Source organism: Octopus bimaculoides, chromosome 1, assembly GCF_046866305.1.
Source record: "Octopus bimaculoides isolate indiv1 chromosome 1, ASM4686630v1, whole genome shotgun sequence".
Classification (NCBI taxonomy): domain Eukaryota; kingdom Metazoa; phylum Mollusca; class Cephalopoda; order Octopoda; family Octopodidae; genus Octopus; species Octopus bimaculoides.
In genome coordinates this window covers 63,613,757-63,635,845 of record NC_142928.1, presented here as the reverse complement: position 1 = coordinate 63,635,845, position 22,089 = coordinate 63,613,757, and the positions used below count along the sequence as shown (strand labels likewise).

Here is a 22,089-nt window from a genome sequence, read left to right as displayed (position 1 = left end):
GGAACCATGTGGTTGGTAAGCAAGCTACTTGCCACACAGCCACTCCTGCGCCTATTATTATTATTATTATTATTATTATTATTATTGTTGTTATTGTTATTATTATTATTATTATTGGTTGGTTGAAGTCACAAAGAGACTCGAGGACCTCTAGTGCCACATACAATATTCTCAGCCTTTGAGTTATAAATTATATATGGAGCAAGAGAGATTACACAATCTGACTTCCTTCCTTTCTAAAGATAAGGTGTGATTTCAAGGACATTTGGCTGTTATTTCTAGGAAGTCATACAACAACATTAGCTTGAGTTTCAGTGATCTGAGTTTAGCCCAAGCCATACCAGCCATGACCATACCATTTTATTTTCAAACGATGTCTCTGGGACTATTGTCCAACTTGTAATCTTCCTTTTTGAAAATCTGTTGTAATTTGAGGAGGACTTGATTGTGCCATCACTCTGAGACTCCCTCATTGGCTCAAGTGGTTTTTGTTGTTGTTGGTGGTTGTGGTGGTGGTGGTGGTAATGGTAGTGATTTTGACTTTATAGTAACAGAAGTGGCGGCAGGGGATAGTTATAGTAGTGATAACAGAGGTGGTAGCAACACTGATAATTAGTATCATACTTAACATAAGGCAGCCAATTGGCAGTCATTACAACATTGGATACATTGTGTTTCTGTAGTTTTTCCAGTTCTCTAAGCACTGGGTTCAAGTGCTGCTGATGCGGACTTTGTCTTTTAAACTTTCAAAGTCAATAAATAAAGTAGCAGTAATATACCAAGGATAATTCTTTTTTTTTTTTTTTTTTTTTTTTTTAACCTTTCACTCACAATGTCTGTATCTCTCTTTCTGGAAGAAATTGGCTATAGTCATAACTGGATGAGCTTCGTTATATCCAAAAGTTGCCCGAGACATGCCATAAATTACTTTGAAGCTCCTAGGAGTCTATCAAGGCCCAAGGCCAAACAAGAAGGAAAGTGTAAGGATCATGAGGGAGGATAGTTAAGCATATATGGTTAGGCTATATGGTTCAAAAGCTCATGTGCTTTGGGTTCAGTCTCACTGCTTGGCACCTTGGGCAAGTGTCTTTTACTATAGCCCCTACCTAGTGAGTGAATTTGGCAGACAGAAACTGTATGGAAGCCTATCATTCATGTATATATGTGTCTGTGTTTGTTCCTCATCACCAATTGATGTTGGTTTGTTTATGTCTCTATAACTTAGCATTTTGCCAAAAGAGTCCAACAGAATAAGTACCAGATTTTAAAAAATAAATACTGGGGTTGATTTGTTCAACTGAATTCTTCAAGGTGATGCTCCAGCATGGCTGCAGTCCAATGATTGATACTAGTAAAAGATAAAAGAAAAAACAATCCCATAGCACATTTGTTGTTGTTGTTGGCACTCTGTCGCTTACGACATCAAGGGTTCCAGTTGATCCGATCAACGGAACAGCCTGCTCGTGAAATTAACGTGCTTGTGGCTGAGCACTCCACAGACACGTGTACCCTTAACGTAGTTCTCGGGGAGATTCAGCATGAGAGTGTGACAGGGATGACCCTTTGAATTACAGGCACAACAGAAACAGGACGTAAGAGTGAGAGAAAGTTGTGGTGGAAGAGTACAGCAGGGTTCGCCACCATCTCCTGCCGGAGCCTCGTGGAGCTTTTAGGTGTTTTCACTCAATAAACACTCACAGCGTCCGGTCTGGGAATCGAAACTGCAATCCTATGACCGCGAATCCACTGCCCTAACCACTGGGCCATTGTGCCTCCACGCCCCATAGCACAACAGCTTGTGTAACTGTCTTCAACTATAGCTTCAGGCTGACCAATGCCATGAGAGTAAAATTTAGTTGATAAAATTTGTTCAGAAGCCCAATAACAGTATACTGATTTAAAATTTCACTTGAAATATTTTGTTCACCTATTTTTAAAACGCTGGTAAACAAACATTCTTCACCCAAATCGTGACAAAAATAAGAATGATAATTTTTCTCATTGTTATCACCATTGTTTCTATCCGCTTTATCATAAAACCTTTTACTCTCCGAAGGAGATATTAAATTTCATTAGGGCTGACTTTCTGTTCCCCTGGAATCAATTCCATCAAATTTACCTATTCCCTATAAATATCTGATGTTGAGCCAATGAGGAAAATCTTTATTATTTTATTGTCCATTTTTTGCTTGGGACTTAATCATTAGAGCATTTTAAAAAATGCCTTGCAGTATTCCAGCTCTTACATTTGAGTTCAAATCCAGTCCAGGTTAATTTTGCCTTTCATCCCTTCAAAGATCCCCTTCGGTCATGAATGACTGTAGGATTGCACCTAGAAAGTTACCCTCCAAGGCACAAGTCCAAGCAAGGTTGTTTATGGAAGACCAGCAGTCACTCATGCATATCAGCCTCCCCTCTCCATGCCACCAATGTTATCCAAAGGAAAGGTAAAGGCAGATACAGCTTGGCTCCAGTGACGTCGCAGCTCATTTCTACAGCTGAGTGAACTGGAGCAATGTGGAATAAGTATCTTGCTCAAGGGCACAACAAAACAGCCCAGTCCAAGAATTGAACTCACTACCTCATGATTGTGAGCCAAACAATTTAACCACTAAGCTATGCACCTTAGTCAATAAAATAAAGTACTAGTGAAGTGCTAGGGTCAATGTAGCCAACTTGCCCCTCCTCTCAAAATTACTAGCCTTGTGCCAAAATTAGAAAGAATAATAATGATAATAATCATAGGAGCATGTTGATTACATTGATCCCAGAATTTGACTGGTATTTTATTTTATCAACCCCGAAAAATGAAAGGCAAAGCTGCCCATGGTGGAATTTGAACACTGAATATAAAGAGCTGGAAGAAATGTTGCTAAACACTAATGATTCTACCAGCTTGCCACCTTAATAATGATAATAATCCTTTCTACTATAGGCACAAGTTTAACTAACAGAATTATGTACCTTTACTCAAAGACATAAAACAATAACTGACGATTTGAACTTTACAACCAAATGTTCAATAGTTCAGAAACTTAACCTCATAATCACTGTGCTAGTCAAAACAAAATAGCTTTCATAGAGAATCATTTGTTAGTAAAGTATAGTAATTTAATCAAGTTTGTATGCCATAGAATGACAAGAATTCTGATATTTCAAGCCAAGCCTTTAGTTGAAAGGTTTGGCTCAAAATATCAAAATAACAGAAGGGCCTGGCTTGACATTCCAAGATACACATTTTCCCATGGAATTTAGGATGCCTAAGCTCACCTCCCCACAGAATATTGAAAGAATTGGTTTTATATTTCAGGGTATTCATCTTCCCCACAAAATACAGAACAAGTTGGTTCAAAATAAGACAAGCCCTTATCTCCCTATGATATATATAGAGTTATTCAATAAATTTTATCACCAGAGACCACAACTACAGATTCCCAAAGACTGGTTTTTATGTACCATCCCTTACTGTTTTTTTTTTTTTGTAGTAGTCTTCCAACTACTTGATACAGATGGGCATCAAAACTGCCTCTCACCCTCCCCACAATCCAAATCTTGCTCCCTGTGACTTTTGGTTGTTCTCTAAGATGAAGGAGACGACAAGAGTCCTGGAGATCTTCAGTATGGAAGACTTCCATGGAACCTTCACAAAGTGGTTGGAGTGCTACAAGTGCATTGAAATCAGAGGATCCTATTTCAAAAGAGATTAGAGTTTTGTACTTCTTTGAAATTAATAAATGTTTCTCCTGTAAAAATCTCAAAACTTCTGGAAGGCATTTTGTTATCTTTCTCATAACCTGGAACAATTTCAGTAGAAATTCAACAAACTACAAATGATCCCAGGATGCTTTCATATGATGTTTACATATCTAAAAAAAAATAATTAACCACTGAAGTTAATTGCTCAAAAATAGTCATTTCATGTACAACAATAGTGAATAATTAGTGACGCTAGAATTAATGTAGTGAGTATAAAATATGTAATTAGATTTACTAATGCAGTGAGGAAATGACGTTTGCTAAACTCTGTTATTACCATATTTCTGTTACAGTATATTCTGACATAAACTGCCTTTGTTTCTATTAATTTCTTAAATAATGAAGAATTTAATAAAAGAACTTTCTCATTAATAAGCTGGTGAATGGGGCAATTTAACATAAACTTTTTACTGGTGAGTGTGTTAAATTATAAGGCATGTAAAGAGAATGACTCTCCCCAGACACAGCAGTATATATATATATATATATATATATATATATATATATATATATATATATATAAGAATTTAAGGAATGGAGAAAAACGCATGTTATAATTGCATACTTTATTCCTACATATGTTTCAAAGGATTACAACCTGTGTGATCCATAGGGATCTTTGATATTAAAATTGTAACCTTCTCATCAGGGAAAGCATGGGAATCATCTTAAACATAAGACATTATGACCGATTATGAAAACAATAGATGGATAAGGTTATGACTTGATTCATTTGATAAAAACCGTTAGAGAATTGGACACTGCCGGATAGTGGGTTGGACAACACATACCTATAAATGTGTGAGAACGTACATGCATACATAAATACATATACACAAACACACACATACATGCATACTGATACACACACACACATATATATATATATGTATATACATATACATACATATGTGCACTTGTATATACATATATATATATATATATATATATATATATATATATATACACACACACATATATATACACTCATACGTCCACATTTATACATATGCACATACGTACCCATGCATATACAAATATACACATGTGTGCATGTCCCCATATACACATATGTATCCATTTATATATACACACATGTATAAATAGAAATAGACTCATACACATACACATAGCTATACATCTACGCCTATTACCTAATCAAATAAACAGATTCGCATATACATATACATAGAACCCTGCTGCACGCAGGGCCAATGAATCACAAGAGGCACAGGAAAAACGGTTAGAACAATTACATCAACAAGATGCAATCCACAGGTACCAAGAGTCAAAAAGGAAAATTAGGAAATGGGAAAGTACCATTTGATGGGAATGGTGATATCAGTTTTGCTCATATAGCTACCATGGTGAATTCCTCAACTGAATTGGAGAACAGGGTATTTCCAGACTTGAGTAACAATTATAGTTCACATAAATGGTTGTGTGAAAGGGCAATTCTTGCTCCAAAAACTGAGACAGTAGCAAGGATTAACCATGAATTAACAAATAAGATTCCAGCAGTCATTAAGGAGTACAAATCAGTTGAGTTAGTCCTTGATGAAAATCAAGCGGTCCATTATACAACAGAGTTCCTTAATTCTCTTGAGCCACATGGAACTTTTCCACATAAACTTTTCCTGAAAGTAGGAGGCCTGAGAATGCTTCCAAGAAATTTAGATCCTCCTAAATTATGCAATGGGACATGGTTGATTGTGAAGACATTATCACCTAATGTGATAGAAGAAAGAAAAGAAAATGAGGCAAAAGAATTCTATAGGATTCTTTTGCTGCAATGGATCTGTTTTAGAAGTAAATTCTCTCTCTCACACACATACATACATACATGTGTGTGTGTGTGTGTGTCTAAGAATGTTGCTGAAAGGAAAAATAAATGTAGAAGAAGAACAGAAAACTATAATTCCTTACATCACAACAATGAGTAATAATTGTTTCTTTATTGTATGGTTAAGAAGTTTACTTTGAAACTATGTGGTTCTGTGGTTCTGAGTTCAATCCCACTGTGTGGTACCTCAGGCAAGTGTCTTCAGTCATAACCTTGGGTTCACCAATAAAAAAAATTTTTTTAGAGAAGTTGTTCTCTTTGCAATAGTTCAGTTTCAGAATTAATGTTGTCCCATATGTGCGTGTATGCATGTGTGTATGTATGTGTGTGTGTGTGTATGTGTGTGTGTATGCATCTATGTGTGTATGTGTGTGTGTGTATGTTTATGAGTATGGAAGACTATTGCTTTGAATAAACAAAGAAATATATGAAAAATAAAAATAAAAGAAGTTCTATGTAGGGGATTCACTGGGTCCAGTGGATCAGTATGTGAAATCATTGGATTTTGATTGCTTTGGTTGGGTCACATGTGAATGAAATCGTGATTGCATATCTCTCGCCTGAGGAAACCTTTTCAACAAAATGAGGATTTTCTGATCCTGAAGTAAAAAATGATACACGACCTACGAAGAGAGAAAAAAACATTGTATTACAAAAAAATTTACTTTTTAAGTATTAATAATGGTTTCAAATTTTGGCACAAGGCCAGCAATTTCGGAGGAGTGGGTAAGTCAATTACATCAACCCCAGTGCACAACTGGTACTTATTTTATTGATACCGAAAGGATGAAAGGCAAAATCAACCTTGGTGGAATTTGAACTCAGAATGTGAAAACAGATGAAATGCAGTTAAGCATTTTGCCTGGGTGCTAACAATTCTGCCAGCTTACTGCCTTTATTTTTCTTAAGTGTTAATGATAATTATCTCTAACAGGTGCAAGAGTAGCTGCATGGTTGAGAAGATTGCTTCCTCACCATGTGGCATCTTGGGTATGTGTCTTCTACTATAGTCGTGGGCCAACCATGGTCTCGTGAGTGGATTTCGTAGATAGAAACTGAAAGAAACCCATCGTGTGTGTGTGTGTGTTTGTGTGTACAATTGTCTAGACATGTGATGCTTGTAAATGAACATCACCATCATACAAGCGAGGTTGTTCATGAAAAGCATGTCTGACCATGGGAAAATATCTTGCATAAAAACAGGTGAGGGTTGGAGACAGGAAGAGCATTTCAGTTGTACAAAATCTACCCCAATAAAATTTCGTATGACCCATGCAAGCATGGAAAAGTGGACGTTACATTATGATAATTGCCTGCCAATACTGCTGAAGTACCAGGAAACATGGCTATTTTAAGAAGTAGTGTTTGACAGTTGCTGATGGTGATGATGATGTCATTCCTAACTAAACTTGTAAAAGTACATGCACCCTAAATGAAAGAAAGTAAATTCAAAAGTGACCTTTTAACTTCATCAATGTAGGCCATAAAAAAACATCTGCTGTAAAGTCAACATTGTAGAAAGCACGCAATGATTTTTTTGGAGAAAAACTCAATTGCACTTTGATAATGTCAGAGTACTTAAATAAGTTTATATTCAGTTTTACTATTCAGTTTCTCTTTGATATGCACTTGGTTGTGCTGTCATGGAAGAACAAAGTATTTATTGTTCACTAGTGAAAATAAATAAAGATGCTTTCATCTATGTAAAAACATGTTTATAATGTGATGCAGGAGTTTATCATTATCAGTGACGATGTCTAAAAGAACATAATGCACAAGTGCAATGAAATTGAAGCCAGTCCTGTATGCAGTGGAAAATGGGATTCAGGTATTTGTTCATTATTTTGGATGTTCTCAGTCCAATATCTGACAGATGCAAAAACGTGTACAAACTTCAATCCATGCTAAAGTCAAAGAAGACAGACAGAGGAAATCTGCAGTATTTTTTTAGTTGGAAGACAAGCCAATCAAGTTGGTGAAGAAACATAAAATGACTGGCATTGGAATTAGCACATTTGATATAAGTCTCAAAGCATTTGAAATTATGAAGAAGATAATAACAACACCTCACAACTTCAAAGCCTGTGTTGGATGATGGAGTCAGTGCCTTATAGAGAGATATGAATATTAGTTTGTTGTCAGAATGACATAACACAAAATTTAACTGCAGATCTCAAAGACTTAAGAGTGGGTTCAGCATTTCAGCTTTAGATAGTAGGAAGCCACTGAGTACTACTTGTTACAGACAAGAAATGACCTTTGACATCCTCCTCCTCACAGACAGTTGATATCAAGAGTTAGAAGATAATCATTATAAAATCACTGGTGAAGAGAAGAATCATTTTATAGTAATGTCAGCTGTTACTGGTAATGGCGAAAAACTACCACCCTATGTTGTTTTCAAAAGAAAAATCTTCTTCATTGAAACATTTTTGAAAGAAACAGAGGATGTTTACATCTGCAAAATGGAGTAATTTGATGTAGAGATAACAAATGGATGGATCAAAATGGTGGGAGAAGACACATAGCAGTCATCTGAAACAGCCTTCCTTACAGATGCTTGACATTTTCAAATACCATTGTCAAGAACTTGCTCTGAAACAGCAACTGAAATCCATGAAGACCAGTCTTCCTTTCAATATTAATGAGATGTCAACTCTTGTACATCAATTGGACATCAACATTAACAAACCATTTAAATTGCATGTTTGCACCAAATGGAATCAGTGGCTGGCAGAGGAGCAGACACAAGTCTACCACTCTGACAAGCTGCACTGACTGATTAGAGTTCCTTTTTGTGGTGAGTACATGAATACTGGAAGCCTGAGACCATCATGGCTGCATCACAAATGCACTGGGTGACAGAGAAAATTACATCTTTGTATTACTTTTAAACCACTCCTGGATTCTGTTAATTATTTCCCACAAATGTAATTTGTAGGAAATAGTTGTTGACACCAATAATGACAGAAACACTCTCATGAGAGACTCTGCTCAAAGAACCAGGATTTTGCCAGTGTTCATATCCTTTACCAATATATATTGGAGAAAGAAAGTTACACACACAACATACATACTCACATATTTATTTAAAAAGAAAGGTTTGCCAAAGATGTGAGGCAGAAAAGTCACCCCAATTTTTCTAAACAAATATTTGATTCTACACCATATAGACTCCTTTTATTGGTTAATGTTTTGATTTCTGCTTTTTGCAACTTGATATTCTTTCTATCCTAAAACAATTTACACCACAAACAGGATGCATTTTATCATATCACTGGCACTAGAGAAGGTGTCTACCAGGTTTTAAATGACTCCTATACTCTGTTATGAAATTTTATTCAAATCTACTGCTTTCCTAGATTACCTTTATTACAATTTGTGGAATCTACATTTCTTCCATGTAATATGAGGTGGTACCAAAAAGTTCTTGAACTAGTTCTGCAGTGTGCCAACAGACGGCAGCACATGGTTGCATGCATAGTGAGATCTAGTAGTGACCTTCATGAGGCAGTGTACCAAGTGACATTGGTGTGTTTACTTCACAAGTTGTGAAATTTATGTTTTTGTGATCATATGTAAACTGTAGTCTGCAATTTTTGTCATGGACAGGAACAAGGAGCCAATGTGAAATTTTGAGTTAAACTTGGGAAGTCTGTTCCAGAGACATTGAGCATGCTTCAGCAATGAGGTAATGGGTCATACACAATGTTTTGAGTAGCACAGGTGCTTCAAAAATGAAAGAACATCCCTGGAAGATGATGAGCAATCTAGAAGACCTGCCCCAAGTGTCACTGCTGGAAACGTTGAGAAAATTCATCAGCTTGAGCATGATAATCATCAGAGGACAATCAATGACATTTTGAAGAATTGGATTCTTCATGAAAACAATGCATCCTGTCACCGAGCTCTCCTCACTCATGAGTCTCACACCAAAAACAACATAGTATCGCTTCAGCACCTGCCCTATTTGCCAGATTTAGCACCTGCAGACTTCCATCTTTTCTCCAAGATGAAAATGCAGCTCAAAGGTTGGCATTTTAACACCGTTGTTGAGATCTAGAGCAAATCACAAAAGATCCCTGACTCATTTACAGAAAATGACTTCCAGGCCGGATTCCAAAAGTGGCAGGAACGCTGGGAGTGGTGTATTACTGCGCAAGGTGACTATTTCAAAGGAGATGATATTAAAATTTAGGTAAATAAGTTATTTTTTATTAAGCATAACTAGTTCAGGAACCTTTTGATAACACCACGTATCTTCTTATATACTGTTAGGTTTGTTTAGAGTGGTAAACTTCCTAAATGGGCTGAGAAGACATCTCCCCATAATGAGGGTGCAATGGGTTAGCAACAGGAGTAGGTTATACATATAAAAAGATTCTGTACCGTTTCAATCTACCAAATTTCACTAAGAAGTTGTTGGTTAACCTGAGGATTTATTAAAGAATTTTAAAACGTGGTGAATTTCCAAACAGCAAATCAACTCACCCAATTTAGGTTCCACAGTGGAATTTTTATCTTTGTCAACAAATGTAAATCTGCCGCCAGTGAAATCTTCTCCATAGGTGGTTAGATACAAGAGAGATGTATAGTGAAAGGTGCCGTAAGTTTTCTGTAATGAGTAGTAAGTATAACAAAGATATATATATATATATATATATATATATATATATATATATATATATATAATAATAATATTAGGGACAAAATCCAAAATTGCAGGTAAAAACTCAATTAAAATCAATTTATAAAAAAATCAAAATTAAATTGAGCTTTACAGATAAAATATATATAAAATATATAGTTTTAGGGAAAATAACCAAGTTTCAAGAATATATATATATTGAAAATGAATAAAAATGAAAATGCCACTTTTTAAAAACATTTTTAGGGTGTTTTAATTAATTTACATATTTCAGTTTTTTTGAAAAACCTTATCAAAAATGAATATAAAATATGTGAGAAGAGAAAAGGGCTATTAATAAAATAAAATTGAAATCATAATTAAGAATGACATTCATAGTTTACTGTTATTTCTTGCATGCGCACATGGTCCTTTCGTTAAGTTCGTGTGGTACTTTTACAAATATTTTCAAATATATATATATATATAGATATATTAAATTTCAGGTATGTCCTCAAATGTAGTATTACTCTTCACACACTTGATGTACTAAACACACATCAACCCTCTTATGATGATATCACATAGTTACTGTGTGTTATACACATTTCTAAACTCTCAAAATACATCACATAATTGGCACTTGTGCTGGTGATACATAAAAAGCATCTTTCGAGCGTTGGGCCTCACAGAGGCAAAGAGACCATTGTTGGTGGCACATGAAAAGCTCCTTTTGAGTGTTGGGCCTCATGGAGGCAATGACAAATGACTGAAATCTTTTGCATTATGTCATGTATGAGAAGGAGACCCATCAAGCCACATAAAATTGCAGTCATGACAGATACTGGTGTCACGCAAATGGCACCCATGCTGGTGGCATGTAAAAGCACCCATTACACTCTCGGAGTGGTTGGCATTAGGAAGGGCATCCAGTTGTAGAGCATCATGCCACATCAGACTGAAGTCTGGTGGAGCCCCTCAACTTACCAGCCCTGGTCAAACCGTCCAACCCATGCCAGCATGGACAACAAATATTAAATGATGATGATGATGATGATATAGTGTGTGTGTGTGTGTGTGTTGTAATACATATACACACATATATTAGTATTCTCTTGTGAGAACAATACTAGAATAGCCATTCATGTAAATTGCTGAATTCTATATCATTTTTGGTGGATATTGATATTTTAATACTAGGTTAAATGTTATTCTGTATCATAGCACTTACCTTGTCAATATGTAAATGCCAATATTCATCATGAATGGTTTTAGCTGGTTTTGGCGTCATTCTTGAAAAGAAGGTTGGTTTAGTAAGATAGAGATCTGTATGAGGGATATTGAACTCATTAATGATGGCTTGAAATACCTTTTCTTTCACTCTTCTGAAATACAAAAAGCAAAATAATTAGGTTACATATAATACATCATCATCATTGCCATCATCATCATCCTCATCACCTTTTACCTTTTACTTGTTTCAGTCATTTGACTGCAGCCATGCTGGAGCCCTGCCTTGAAGGTTTTAGTTGAATAAATCGACTCCAAGAATTATCTTTTTTCAGCCTGGTACTTATTCCATTGGTGTCTTTTGCTGAACTGCTAAGTTATGGGGACGTAAATAGACCAACACTGGTTGTCATGTGTGGTGGGGACAAACACAGACATAAAGGCACAAACACACACACGCATACACACACACACACATATACACACACATACATACACACACGCATGCACACACACACACACATATACACAACAGGCTTCTTTCAGTTTCCATCTACCAAATCCACTCACACGGCTTTGGTTGGCCCGAGGCTGTAGTAGAAGACACTTGCCCAAGGAGCTACACAGTGGGACGGAATCCGGAACCATGTGGTTGGGAAGCAAGCTTCTTACCACACAGCCATGTCTGTGTGCATGCTTACTTCATTTCTATCCAATGTTCTTACATTTTCTGCAATCACTGCACATGACTCACTTCCATGCAGCATCACATAGATCTACCCTTCATTTGAAGAGAAACATGCTTGTTGTCAGCAGAGGTTAATAATAGCTCCTCTACTTTGTCCTTATTCTGGTTATACAAGAAGGTACCGAAAAGTTCCTGGCTTTGGGTAAAAGAAAATACAAGAGGATCAGCTAATTAAGATTTGTCTCAACAAGAATAGCCTGGGCCAAGTTTAGAGAGCTCTAACCTCTGCTGGCGACAAAGGGACTCTCACTCAGGGTAAAAGGCAGACTGTATGACGCATGTGTACGAACAGCCATGCTACATGGCAGTGAAACATGGGCTGTGACTGCTGAGGACATGCGTAAGCTCACAAGGAATGAAGCCAGTATGCTCCGCTGGATGTGTAATGTAAATGTGCATACCCATCAGAGTTTAAGTATCTTGAGAGAAAAGCTGAACATAAGAAGCGTCAGTAGTGGTGTGCAAGAGAGACGATTGCGCTGGTTTGGACATGTAGTGAGAATGAATGAGGATAGTTGCGTGAAAAAGTGCCACTCCCTAACAGTTGAGGGAACCCGTGGAAGAGGTAGGCCCAGGAAGACCTGGGCTGAGGTGGTGAGGCAAGACCTTCGAACATTGGGCTTCACCAAGGAGATGACTACTGACCGAGACCTTTGGAAATGTGCTGTGCGTGAGAAGACCCGGCAAGCTAAGTGAGATCGTTGCCAGTGCCCCTGGACTGGCTCTTGTGCGGGTGGCACATAAGATGTACCATCCTGAGCGTGACCGTTGCCAGTACCGCCTGACTGGCCTTGTAGGGTTTACGAGCGAGATCGTTGCCAGTGCCCCTGGACTGACTCTTGTGCGGGTGGCACATAAAAGACACCATTTCGAGCGTGGCCGTTTTCGTGCGGGTGACACGTAAAAGCACCCACTACACTCTCTGAGTGGTTGGCGTTAGGAAGGGCATCCAGCTGTAGAAACTCTGCCAAATTAGATTGGAGCCTGGTGTAGCCATCCGGTTGCACCAGTCCTCAGTCAAATCGTCCAACCCATGCTAGCATGGAAAGCGGACGTTAAACGATGATGATGATGATGATGATATCCCCCTCTCAGATTCACTCACGTATTGCAGTAGTCCTTCAGTTTTTCTAAGGTCTATAAAAGAACTTGGAAGGTTGGGCCTCCAATCAGGCTTTTCGTGATACCCTTAAAGCCAGGAACTTTTCAGCACCCCCTCGTATATCTATTTCTAAACATGCATGTAACTTGGTTTCTTTTGTCTCTTGGACACCATCTTGGAGAATATGTGCATGCGTACATGTATGCATGTGTAATCAGTTGGCTAGGCATTTCTCCTGCAGTTGCCGTACCAGGAATATAGCATCAGTGGAGCTTCTATCTGGCAAAAAAATGAACTGCATTTTATCTAAGCAGACTTTCACACTAATTAGTTGGGCTATGACCCTCTCTGTGACCTTCATCAATAGTGTATTGATATATTAGAGTTATAAAAATATATAGAAATATAATAATATATGAATACTAAAATATACATGGACATATAGATATATAAACATACTAATAATTGAATATAGACAAAAATAACAGTGGAATATAAATAAAGAACGTCTTTTAAAAAAATTTAAAATATGGTATAGTAATCGGCATTAAAAAGAGTTTTGGGTTACATGTTAGAAGTAATACAGTGTTCCAACGAGTATTTCTGGAGCTCATTCATCCGAATTACAGATGAATCTCAAGATTCATTTCCAGAGAATGCCCCCCTCATCAGGGAAAAATGATGTTTACTCTAGATATGTATTCAGTTCTTTACGAAGGTATGAGAAAATTGGATGCTTTTATAGAAGAGCAGATATAGTTATGTAAATTATGAAAGTTTTTACGAGGGCTGATGGGCTGATTGCTTACTGTCTTTCTTAAAATTTATATTTGCATTGGTGATATATTGTTGTGCAACAGAAATTAATGTTAAGTGGGTTCATATTTAAATCATCTCAAGAAAGTTGAGGAGTATCTGTGGTTGCATGAATGAATAGCGTCAGAAAACTTATTCAAAACAGTGGAATTAAACATGCGAAGGATAATGTAACATCTGCCAGTATTATATGTATTATACATTGACCAAGACAATGTATAATTAATGTTCTGTAAAAGTCGTTTATATATCTGGCTAGTGCCGTTGAATTTTTATATATCATCATCATCATCCTCATCGTTTAACGTCCGCTTTCCATGCTAGCATGGGTTGGACGATTTGACTGAGGACTGGTGAAACCGGATGGCAACACCAGGCTCCAGTCTGATTTGGCAGAGTTTCTACAGCTGGATGCCCTTCCTAACGCCAACCACTCAGAGAGTGTAGTGGGTGCTTTTATGTGTCACCCGCACGAAAACGGCCACGCTCGAAATGGTGTCTTTTATGTGCCACCCGCACAAGCCAGTCCAGGGGCACTGGCAACGATCTCGCTCGAAAATCCTACGGGAGCCAGTCAGGTGGTACTGGCAACGGCCACGCTCAAAATGGTGCATCTCATGTGCCACCCGCACAAGAACCAGTCCAGGGGCACTGGCAACGATCTTACTTGGCTTGCCGGGTCTTCTCACGCACAGCACATTTCCAAAGGTCTCGGTCAGTAGTCATCGCCTCGGTGAGGCCCAATGTACGAAGGTCTTGCCTCACCACCTCAGCCCAGGTCTTCCTGGGCCTACCTCTTCCACGGGTTCCCTCAACTGTTAGGGTGTGGCACTTTTTCACGCAGCTATCCTCATCCATTCTCACCACATGTCCATACCAGCGCAATCGTCTCTCTTGCACGCCACAACTGATGCTTCTAATGTTCAGCTTTTCTCTCAAGATACTTACACTCTGACGGGTATTCACATTGACATTACACATCCAACGGAGCATACTGGCTTCATTCCTTGCGAGCTTACGTATGTCCTCAGCAGTTACAGCCCATGTTTCACTGCCATGTAGCATGGTTGTTCGTACGCATGCGTCATACAGTCTGCCTTTTACTCTGAGTGAGAGTCCCTTTGTCGCCAGCAGGGGTAAGAGCTCTCTAAACTTTGCCCAGGCTATTCTTATTCTAGCAGCTACACTTTCAGCGCACCCACCCCCACTACTAACTTGGTCGCCCAGATAGCGGAAGCTATCGACTACCTCTAGTTTTTCACCCTGGAATGAGATAGAAGTTGTTTCCTGTTTGTTTGCAGTCTTTATTGCACCTGAACATCTGCCACAAACAAAAACTAACTTGCTAGTTAACCTGCCTTTGATGTTGCTGCACCTCTTATGTGTCCATAGCTTGCACCGGGTACATCTTATAGAGTTACTACCTACTCCTTTTCTACATACTGAGCAGGGCCATCTACCTGAAGGGGTTTGTGTTTTATCTTCCTTCCTACTTATTAGGATTTTGGTTTTAGCTAGGTTGACTCTAAGGCCCTTCAATTCTAGACCTTGCTTCCACACCTGAAACTTCTCCTCTAGTTCTGATAGTGACTCCGCAATTAGGGCAAGGTCATCAGCATAGAGGAGCTCCCAGGGGCAACCTGTCTTGAACTCCTCTGTGATTGCCTGGAGGACTATGGTAAATAAGAGGGGGCTGAGGACGGAACCTTGGTGGACCCCTACCTCTACCCGGAATTCATTGCTGTACTCATTTCCAACCCTCACCTTACTGGCAGCATCTCTGTACATGGCTCGCACAGCTCTCACTAACCATTCTTCTATCCCAAGTTTCCTCATTGACCACCAGATAAGGGATCGGGGGACCCTGTCAAAGGCTTTCTCCATGTCAACGAAAGCCAGGTACAGAGGTTTATCCTTAGCTAGGTATTTCTCCTGCAACTGTCTCACTAGAAATAAGGCATCAGTAGTGCTTTTACCTGGCACGAACCCAAACTGCATCTCATCTAAATTGATTCGCTCCCTAATTAGTTGGGCTATGACCCTCTCTGTAACTTTCATAACCTGATCTAACAGCTTGATGCCTCTGTAATTATTTGTATCTAAAGCGTCACCTTTACCTTTGTAGCAGTTGACTATGATGCTGCTACACCAGTCATTGGGTATGACTCCTTCGTGTATCACCTGGTTCGTAATACGGGTGACTAGGCTATAGCCAACACTGCCAGATATTTTGAGCATCTCTGCAGTGATTCCTGATGGGCCGGGGGCTTTCCCGGTCTTCATACTCTTAATTGCTTTATCTACCCTGGTACTATCAACTCGGATAGCTGGTCCCTCTATTGGGTCGACATACGTCAGGCTCTCTTTCTCCCATTCATTCTCTTTATTAAGCAATCTATCGTAGTGGCATCTCCAGACCTCTTTCTTTGCATCCTCATTTAATGCAAGCGTACCATCATCCATGCGAACACATTTCTCTCCTATAACATCACTATTCTCTCTCCTACACTGTCTTGCAACACGAAATACCTCGAGTCTTTGGTCCTCACGGCGCAGAACATTGGCAAATCTTTCCTTATCTGCTTCCCCTCTGGCTAAATAAACCTGTCGCCTAGCCTCCCTTCTGGCACATTGGTACAATTCCCTGCTACCACCGTTCTTCCAGTCCTTCCAAGCCTGTTTCTTTTGTCTAATAGCCCTGTCTACCTCCTTGTTCCACCACCACGTTACTCTGGGTCGGGAGGGGACCTTACACCACCCACAAATCTGGTCGGTGGCTTTCAACAGGTTGTCCCGCAGAAATCTCCAATTGTCTTCCACGTTGTATGATGCTATATCCCCTTCTATTTCGTTAAATGCTTCAAGTAACTTGTCTCTAAGTCTCTGTCCGTTTGCAGGGTCTTTAAGCTTCCACACACTTCTCCTCCAAGCCTGTCTAATTCTGGGCACCCATTTTGCCTTGATCCCAAAGTCGCTAACTACTAATCTATGTTGTGGGGTACATTCTTCGCCAGGGTAGGTTTTGGCATTTATAAGCCGGCCTCTTTCCCTATTTCTGGCGAGGATGTAGTCGATTTGGCTAGAGTGTCTGCCGGAGCGGTAGGTGACTAGGTGACTGGCAGGTTTCCTGAAGTTGGTATTGCAGACCATAAGATCGGTTGCATCACAGAACTCCAGCAGTCTGGTTCCCTCCTCGTTGCGGGAACCGAAGCCATAGCCTCCATGTATGCCATGGAAGCCTCCAGCACGACATCCGACATGACCGTTGAAGTCTCCAGCCACAAAGAGAAGGTCCCTCTCACTCGTCGACGAGGTAGTTTGCAAGAGGGTGTCATAGAATTGGTCTTTCAGACCATCTGGTAGCCCCGGTTGAGGTGCATAGGCTGAGATGACAGTAGCTAATCTATGATGAAGCACTAGTATGATCTTAAGTACTCTGTCACTTACTCTAACGACCTCGATTACCTTATCCACCCATTTCTCCGCTAGAAGTATTCCTACGCCCCCGACCCCGTCAATGTTCCCTGCCCAGAAAATCTTGTACCTGTGTTCTTTGCCTGTGAGGAACCTCGCAGAACCTCCTCTCCATCTTACTTCCTGGATGCAGCACATATCTACGCGTCTCCGTTCAAGCATCTCAACAATTTCACCAGATCTACTTTTCAGCGTGCCGACGTTGAGAGTGCCAATCCTAACAGTATGGGTGTTGGGGGTGTGGGCCTGTAGCCTGGGAAGGGGAAAAGCAGTGTCGTGTACCTGAAAAGAAAACTTGCAATTGGAAGAATTCATAAGCAAAACAGTACCTACAACCTGCAAACTTTCTCAAACTTAATGCGCTACCCAAAGGTAGGGGAGAGGATGGCCAAGGCCACTAGATGGGTTCCGGAAGACAGCCGAGGTTGACAGGATGACAGAGGAATAAACTTCCGGTGGAGGGGGTGAGGGCGGGTTACCGCCAGCGAGTAGATAGGGCTCTTAATTGTAGATTTTAAATATTTGAGAGACAACAATGCATAAATCGTAATTTTTAAAAGAGCAATGAATTTAGGAAGCTTAGAAAATGAATAAGTATGAATTTAAGACAATAACTGAATTCAATTGAATTTCATGGAGAGAAACAAGATAAATAATAGAGGGCAAACTAAAGCGCGAAGGTATGAGATGTTTGAGGCCGTAAATAAATAAAAATCTCTATCTTATCTGCATCTTGGAGATTTCGTCGTAGTATGTCAGCGAGATAATTTAGAATGGATTTCTCATTTATATATAGCCAGAACCTGAAGACCTTAAGGAAAAACTACGAGAGAGAGAGAGAGAGAGAGAGAGAGAGAGGATGGAGTGGTAGACAGAGGCATGGCGGGAGAAAAGATCATCATCATCATATATATATATATATATATATAAAGAGAGAGAGAGAGGGTGGACCAGTCAAGCAGCACATCACGCTGTAATTCTTGGGCTGAGAAATCAACACTTAAAAGCCATAATTTTAAGGAGCGATAAGAATTTTTGAATAAAGGAAAATGGGTAGGGGTGGGTAGGTACCGCCAGCGAGTAGATAGGGCTCTTAATTGTAGATTTTAAATATTTGAGAGACAACAATGCATAAATCGTAATTTTTAAAAGAGCAATGAATTTAGGAAGCTTAGAAAATGAATAAGTATAAATTTAAGACAACAACTGAATTCAATTGAATTTCATGGAGAGAAACAAGATAAATAATAGAGGGCAAACTAAAGCGCGAAGGTATGAGATGTTTGAGGCCGTAAATAAATAAAAATCTCTATCTTATCTGCATCTTGGAGATTTCGTCGTAGTATGTCAGCGAGATAATTTAGAATGGATTTCTCATTTATATATAGCCAGAACCTGAAGACCTTAAGGAACAACTTATTAAAAGAATTTACAAGTGTTCTATATCGTTTCTTGAAATCTTTAGTGCTTCCTATGTATACTGTAGCTTGATGTTTGCTGTTTGTCACAGTGCATTTATAGATTACATTTATGTGTAAACATAAAATGGCAAGCAGATATAACACAGGGGCCCTACAATTACATGTTTTTGCACTCCTATAATTTTTTGTTTTATTAATATTATTTGGATTTATAAGGGGTATCTTATGGTGTTCTACGCTTTTGATAATTTGGAGAGAGAAAGAGAGAGAGAGAGAGAAAGGGAAGGGAGAAAGAGAGGCAAGAGAGAGGGGAGAGTGTGTGTGTGTGTGTGTGTGTGTGTATTTTGAGATTCTCTCACAAAGAATAGTGGTATCACTCTGTGTTAGGAATTTTTTTACTGCTGCATTGAAGCTTTGGAATTTGCATAAGTGTATAGGAATATGGCACTTGAAGACAAGAGGAAAATTTGATGAATGAAAATATGAAAATAGAAAGCCAAAGATTAAGTTCAGGAATCTCAAACTCGTCTAGGGAATAACTCATCACAGACATTCTCAGATACATAGATAACAAACTTACTTGTAAATCTGAAAATCTTCTTTTGTGAATACTTCACTGAATTTGCTTCCCAACATTCTGAAAAGCAGAAAAAAAAGAATTCATCATCACCACCATCGTCATCATCATCCTCATTATCATCATCAACATCACCATCATCATCATCGTAGTTAGTAAAACGTTCGTTTTTCCATGTGCTGGATGAATTTGTGTAATGGCATATTGCCGTTTCCTTAAATAATCTACCATGTGATCTGATATTAAATCTACTGAGACCTGACCCAATGAAGAATTACTTGTATTTCTTATATTGGATTGGAATGGATTGAACTGCCCACTGCAAGTTGAGGGCCACAGCATGCACTCTTGACCAACCAGTCTGATGTGTGAACCGTGAATTTGAGGTTGAGATAATACTAGTTTGAGCCGACTCTGCCACACTGGCTCAACATGGCTTATATATGTGACATTATTGTTTAACCATAGGTCAGCCATGACAGAGTAGACCTATGATCAAAGGCACTCCAGCTATGACCACACCATTTTTCTCACAGGCATTGTTTTTCTAGGATTACAATAGCCAACATAGCCCTCTCTTTTGAAGATGACAGCATGTAATTTGAGAGCTATTTGGCTACTATTAGCAAGTTAAGAGATAATATAGAGGATCGCTAATACAGATTCCTTAACTTTTACATCATATCAACTTGTCTAAGACTGCCCCTGGTTTTACAATACAAACTTCTTCTTTTAAAACCTCTTATCAAAATCTCAAGTAAATTTATGATTCAAACATCAACATAATACTGACAAATTTATTTCATTAAATTCTAAATTTATAGAATTAATTGAGAGCCAAGATACTGTATTTCAATAAAAAAGACAAGAGTTAACAGATTGTATTTCTCTTCATTCTCGTATATATACACACACACTAGATACCAGTGAGGAAGTCTAAAAAATTAAATGTTTGATAAAGAAGTATTGGGTTCAGTAATTAGTGTTTTAGAGAGGGTTAAGCACAACCAGGAACACAAAAGTATGGGAGACGAATGTATTAGGTGAGCTTGGGTGAAGGTAGTATGCAACTAGCTACTTCAGAGCACTAGAAACTGTTTAATAATGATGGAATTGGTATTCAGGGAGAAAATAGTATTTCAGTAAGTCAGTAATTGTTCGTGTGAGTCATTATCAATTAGTTGGATGGCCTTTTTGAGATAAGAACGAGGATATAGCTGTGTATATAGCAGCAGCAGTGTCTCATTCCTGTAAGCAGTACTCTACTGTGGGCGTTTTTAGAGCACTAGCAATGAACCAGGAATGAAGTATTTTCTGGCCATAAATAAGAATTCTAGTCTTTTGGATGCAGTGTTGATAATGTTATATGAGTGGGGTTTGCTATAAGATATCATCAGAGATTGTGGTCTCTAGTATTTGAAGCAACATTAATGGCTTATTTGTGCATTTCATATGTAATGAGTTCGAGGTTGCATTGCAATTGTGTTTTAAGACTGCAGAAAGAGACTATGTTATCTTGTCTTCATTGAAAGATGTCGACAAGGTTTTGTTCATGGAAATAATGTAGCTCTGATATAGTAGAGTATGAAAGTATAAAGGGTGCTACCATCCATATAGGGAAGTCAGTTGTTAGAATTGTCTTTGAAAAGATCATTGCTGTACAAAAGGGAAAAAGTGGTTGTTCTTTCAGAAACCTTATAACCAACAATTTTATTCCAGAAAGAACAAATCAGTGATGCTAAAATAATGCGCAAAAGTGCATACCAAACTGAATGGTTAAGAAACAGCTGGATGTTTTATGCAAAATTCTTCCACTCTGTAACAACAACACCATTATCAACATCATCATCATTATTTTACAATCTTTTCCTCATACTGGTATGACAGATCTCACAATGTCATGCAGTAGTCTGGGTGCATTTCATAGTGCTGCCATCATTTAACATCCACTTTCCCATGCTTGCAAGGGTCAAATGGAGTTTAGTTAAGGCAGATTTTCTGCAATCAGATCTCCTTCTTGTCATCAGCCCTCAATTCTTTCCAAGTATGATAATATTCCCTATAACCAGACACCAGACATGCTTCCATGGTAGATTGGAAATGAAGGACACAGCTTGCATGATGGTGATATTCACTTACAACTATTGCACAACAGCAGTAAAACACACACACATACATATATACTTATATATACACACACACATATATATTTGATGAGCTTTTTACAACTCCCATCTACCAAATCCATTCACAAAGCTTTGGTTGGTCCAAAGCTATAGTAGAAGACACTTGTCAAAGGTGCCACACAATAGGCCTGAACCTGAAACCATGTGGACGGAAAGCAAACTTCTAGCACAACAATGCCTGTGTCTTAAGATCTGAAGGGCTGTTATTAGGATTTAACCTTTTAGCATTTAATCTGGCCATGTTCAACCAAAATATTCTATGTGTTTTATGTTCAAACTGGCCAAATCCAGCTTACTTCACCTACCCTA

General features: G+C 38.6%; 1 protein-coding gene across 3 annotated transcripts in view; it reads right to left on the bottom strand.

Moving 5' to 3' along the window:
* Positions 1–5,674: 5,674 nt before the first annotated feature.
* LOC106882037 (2-oxoglutarate and iron-dependent oxygenase domain-containing protein 3) overlaps positions 5,675–22,089 on the bottom strand; it is a 42,406-nt gene continuing 25,991 nt past the window's right edge. For all 3 annotated transcript variants that reach the window (XM_014932593.3, XM_014932594.3, XM_052967183.1), the window contains exons 6-9: positions 19,598–19,654; positions 11,458–11,611; positions 10,091–10,214; positions 5,675–6,222 (exon numbers count right to left, since the gene is read on the bottom strand). In XM_014932593.3, the coding sequence (XP_014788079.1) occupies positions 6,095–6,222; positions 10,091–10,214; positions 11,458–11,611; positions 19,598–19,654 (463 nt within the window). In that variant the 3' untranslated portion in view covers positions 5,675–6,094. The remainder of the gene's footprint in view (positions 6,223–10,090; positions 10,215–11,457; positions 11,612–19,597; positions 19,655–22,089) is intronic.